At 34.0% G+C, this 4,937-nt stretch overlaps 1 protein-coding gene across 1 annotated transcript in view; it reads left to right on the forward strand.

Moving 5' to 3' along the window:
* The window catches only part of LOC109859021 (prolyl 3-hydroxylase 1-like), a 9,913-nt gene extending 4,983 nt beyond the window's left edge, over positions 1-4,930 (forward strand). Inside the window, exons 5-11 of the mRNA XM_020436848.1 lie at positions 130-266; positions 373-519; positions 1,237-1,491; positions 1,617-1,709; positions 1,826-1,976; positions 4,109-4,529; positions 4,658-4,930. Of these exons, the coding sequence (XP_020292437.1) occupies positions 130-266; positions 373-519; positions 1,237-1,491; positions 1,617-1,709; positions 1,826-1,976; positions 4,109-4,529; positions 4,658-4,730 (1,277 nt within the window). The 3' untranslated portion in view covers positions 4,731-4,930. The remainder of the gene's footprint in view (positions 1-129; positions 267-372; positions 520-1,236; positions 1,492-1,616; positions 1,710-1,825; positions 1,977-4,108; positions 4,530-4,657) is intronic.
* The last annotated feature ends 7 nt before the right edge of the window (positions 4,931-4,937 follow it).

The raw sequence follows: 4,937 nt of genomic DNA on the forward strand, positions 1-4,937 counted from the left end.
TATATATATATATATATATACGCAGTTTTCCGCACAACATCCTGCGATCGGCTCGTATGACCGTAAATATATTTCGTAATATCTATTTTATATGTGATATATATCTGTTTTTGTATATTTTGCTCACAGTGGGAAATTTGAAAGCAGCCTGCTCGGCGGTCGCGAGTTATTTGTTGTTTGTACCTGCCGACGAGACGATGCTTTACAATAAAGATTATTATAGCACTCAACCGAAAGTAGAAGAAGAATACTTTACGCCAAGAGAGGTATTTAAAAAAAAAAAAAAAAAAGTATTTTATTTATAATCCTTAAATCTCAGCAAAATAAATATTGATATACTGACGGATTTTTAATCCAAAAAATTGTTTTCAGGAGGCGCTCTCTTATGTGAAACGGCAGGAGTACGAGCTAAGGCTGCTGTATTACATATCACAGGAATTCACGGCAATCGATGCCAGATTCACCGCGTTCACCCAAAAAATTAATAATGCAAAAAAATTGAAAATAGAATTGGGAAAGGTAAATAAAAATATCACGATATAAAAAACTCGTGGAAAACTTTTACTTTGTAGATAATGTGCGGAGACTAGCGCATCATTGATTCGATTCCGGCGCCTGGTTGGTTGATGCGATCGTAAATATAATAATGATCGATAAAAATTCTTAGTGCGTATACTGTATTTTATTATATTTTTCAATTTTTATTCGAAGGGCGACGCGCGCATAAACGTTAATCAAAAAATATCGCGCGTAAATACCCGGTCGGTTAGAAATAACCGACCAACTTCATTGTGTTCCGGTACATTGCCACTAGCTAATCGATGTGTTAAAATATTGTTTACTCTGTTGTATATCTGTATACACATTTGAAAACAATAAAATAGATAAAAATAAGAAAATTTGCATATATATTATATATATATATATATATATGTATAAACAAATGTTGGAAATTATTTAAAAATAAACTAAAGTGATATAATATCAAACACACATGAGGCGTGTGTATATTGCTTACCGTATAAGGAAGACATTCGCTCGAGCGCCTGTTTAAATGCAACCCTATTTACTTCTACGATGTAGGAAAATCAGACGATTAGGGGATCAAAAAAAAAAAAAAAAAAAAAACAAAAACAAAAACGATAAAACATTTTCTTTTATTTTACTTGTCTCTATAACTGCAACGTCATATTCGTCATCATGTTCGTTATGTACTTTGATCCGTCTTTTTTTTAGGAATCTTTCTCGAAATCGACTTTGCATCCGCCTCCGGGTCACTCGCCATCCGCGCAGATGCAATTTCTGGACAATTTGTTGTCGTTTCGGTACGAGAAGAAAATTGAGATACCAAGGGTCACAGAGCGACCAAAAAATGTCACGAACGATGCGCGATTGATAATGGGAGAACGAGAGCTCGGCGAGATAAATCGTTATGCGGCCGACGGTTTTCTCAATTCCACCGAATGCGATTTGTTGATGCAACTCGCTCAGGTATCTTGTAACGAACAAAAAATGACGGTTTCTTACGAGTATTTGTTGTGTATTAGATTTATTCCCATCACTATGAAATACAATCTCGCAAGTGTATATTGTATGAATAATTCATCAACTCTTAGATTGCCGTGGAAGGCGATGGTTATGAAGAAAACAAGAGCCCACATTCGTCTTACGAACGTTTCGAAGGCGTGACTGTTGGCCGAATGGCTTTGGTAAGAAGCTCGATCTCGCATAAGACTCTTACCTTTCTTCATAGTTTATTATTCTAGTTTTTTGCATCAAAAATGTGACCGATGTGTTTTATTATTGTTATCAAAATTATTTATAGATGGTGTACTTCGGTCTGATAGAACCGGAACTGTTGAATCTGTTCTTGCAACGCACGGAATCAATTCGCGATCACGTGGAAAGGTATTTCGAGCTTGATCGACCGCTGTATTTCACCTACACCCATTTGGTCTGCCGAACGGCTTTACCCGGTAATTTTCATCTGAAACGCATCTCCTCGTGCTTCTGACGTCACTTTCGCTGACATACTCACATCAGTAACAGTTGGGTACGGCATGTAGACATTAATTCGTGATATATATGTAAAAAAGTAACATCTTAAGAACCAATACCCGGGAAAAAATGGAGATTAGATCTAACTTAAAATTTAACGAGATAAAAATAAAATGGAAAAATAGATCTAATTAGATCCAAATTAAATCTAAATAGATGTAGAGTAGATGTAAATAGATATAAAGTACAAATTAGCAAATGAAAAAGGTCACATCGAGCCAAAAAAAGATATTAATATAATAACATAGTGACCCAGATAGCCAAATGTGAAAACTCAATATAAAGCAAATCATTGTATAAATTAAGTTGCTCGCCAATTGCTGTTGTGTTGTTTTTTATTTAACGCAACGAATATGTTTTTGTCAATTCAGTATCAATATGCTGAGTTTTATTATCAATCAATTGTTGTAGCGCCAATGTTTAGGACATGTGAGTCAGCAATATGTGAGCAATATATGAGCAATAATTTTTATTCACAAGTTGAGAAAAATAATATAAGTTTATTGCCGATGAGTTGTTGGAAACTTGCTGTTATTATATTTTGAAAACTGTTGTTGGCAGGAACATACTGAAAAGAGGATACACCCTTTTGTTACATTGCTGAAAACATATGAATAATATTTGTGGCAAGTTGCCAACAACTTGCATTCAGTTGGCTATCTGGGGATTTAATGATCAACGCGTTACATGAGATAATATAAAAAATACGCAAAATATTTCGACTCTAACTGGAGTCTTCTTCTGGAAGTCGCAATTGTGAAACATATCGATAATATAAATAATATAAATACTATGATAAAAAATACGCAATATACATTTATGTCAAGATATAAACAAAGTCAAAGTTTAAAAGCAACGCAAAAAGTTGGCTGTTGATAGTAAACATGGTGTAATTACCTTGGAGATGACATTTAAGATGCCAGATAGTCAGACTCGAGCGTTTCTGTTAATTTATTACATTTTTTTTTTTCTAATATAAAGTAGATCTAAATAAATATAAGCAGATCTATTAAATTTACACCCATTTATATATTATTAAATCTACTTTAGATCTACTCAGATCTACTATAATTAAAACTACTCAGATTTAGTTGGATTTGAGCAGATCTGAACAGATCTGAGGTGATCTAATACAATAGATCTGAGTAGATCAAGAGTAGATCTAATAATAAATAAAAGTGTAAATTACCATAGATCTACTTTATATTTATTTAGATCTACTTTATATCTATTTAGATTTAATTTGGATCTAATTAGATCTCTATTTTTCCATTTTTTTTATCTCGTTAAATTTAAGTTCCCTGATAGGAAAACATTTACAAAATTATGTGACGAAATCTCGCACTAAAATTGTAATTTGCAATTATACAGGTATATTTTAGAAAATAGATATAAAAACATTGATCTTTTATAAAATATTTGTAGGTGCTTGCAAAATTAGTTTCCAAATACTATTTTGGTAAAAGAATAACGATATGGCGAATCATCTTAGCGGTATATTTGCAAAATTAATTTCAAAAAAGAATTGTTCAATAATTGAGAAAAAAATTTCAGCTATGTGATGTTTAAAATATGTAGAAATATAATTGCATACAAAAAAATCAACTTAATTTATGTATATACTTAAGGAAATGCATAACAACTCTTTCGCAAATTTTGACAAATATTATTTACAAAATTTTATTTCGACAAAACTGTTGCGTTGTGGCGAATCATCTTAGTGCAATCATTGCAAAATCGTCGTTATTTATGATGCCATTTTTGTGCAATATTTTAACAATTTGCCTATTAGAGTTAGATCTAATCCATTTTTTCTCGGGTACTTAACATTGTTCCTCAACAAATGTATTCGTTGTAAATGTTATTTACGCGGATGTTGTTTGTTTTTTTTTTCTCGCTTGAATTTTATAAATTTTAGAAAAGTATTTTTAAAAATTTATTAATTGCAGCGCGCATGATATAACGAATTTGAAAGGAAAAAAAAAAAAAAAAAAACAAAGAATTGCTTGAACACGAAAAAGTTTTACCTAGTTGTTCCTTCGGTTTTCAGATTCGCCAGCAAATAGAACGGATCTGAGTCACGAGATTCACGCTGATAACTGTGTGATAAAAACCGAAGGTTTCTGCGTAAAAGAATATCCCGCTTACACGTGGCGGGACTATTCGGCAATTTTGTATCTGAACGATGATTTTCACGGTGGTGAGTTCTTCTTCGTCGACGATCGGCGGGAGAGACGCCGCGTTCGGGGCACCGTTCGGCCTAAGTGTGGACGTGTGGTGGCTTTCTCGGCGGGCGGTGAGAATCTTCATGGTGTTCAAGGCGTGCGCAGCGGCAGAAGGTGCGCCGCGGCATTGTGGTTTACGCAGGACGAAAAATATCTGGAATACGAAAGAGTGGTGGCAAACACGATTCTGAAGAGAGTTCGCACATTAGGCGCGATACAGCGTGAAAATATCCGCATACCTATCAGGTGTGAGATTGCACTTACTTTTTAGATAAACTTACCTTTTAGATGTAAATGTTATTCGCGCAAATTCTCTTTTGGTAACGCGTTCCATTGAATCAAAATTTCAACACGTGTGATATTATTTTTCTTAGATATGAAGACATGTTGATCGAGTGTTTCAAGGAAGATGAAACGTTGAGGCACATACTGCAGGAATTCACATAAGAACGCATCCGGAAGTAGTACTGCGTGTATGTACCCAGCAAACAATTTCTGTTTTTGACAATTTCGGCGCAGACCTTGGTAACAGAAATTGTTTGCAGAAATGCTACAATACGGAAACACCGCCAAAATTGTTAGCACACAGAAAGAAAAAACGCAACAACTCTGTTGACAAATACATGAGAGTATTGCAGCCAAAACGATTCCATA

The sequence above is a fragment of the Pseudomyrmex gracilis genome, unplaced genomic scaffold (genome assembly GCF_002006095.1).
Source record: "Pseudomyrmex gracilis isolate BER0280 unplaced genomic scaffold, ASM200609v1 scaffold_234, whole genome shotgun sequence".
In the NCBI taxonomy this organism is placed as follows: Eukaryota; Metazoa; Arthropoda; class Insecta; order Hymenoptera; family Formicidae; genus Pseudomyrmex; species Pseudomyrmex gracilis.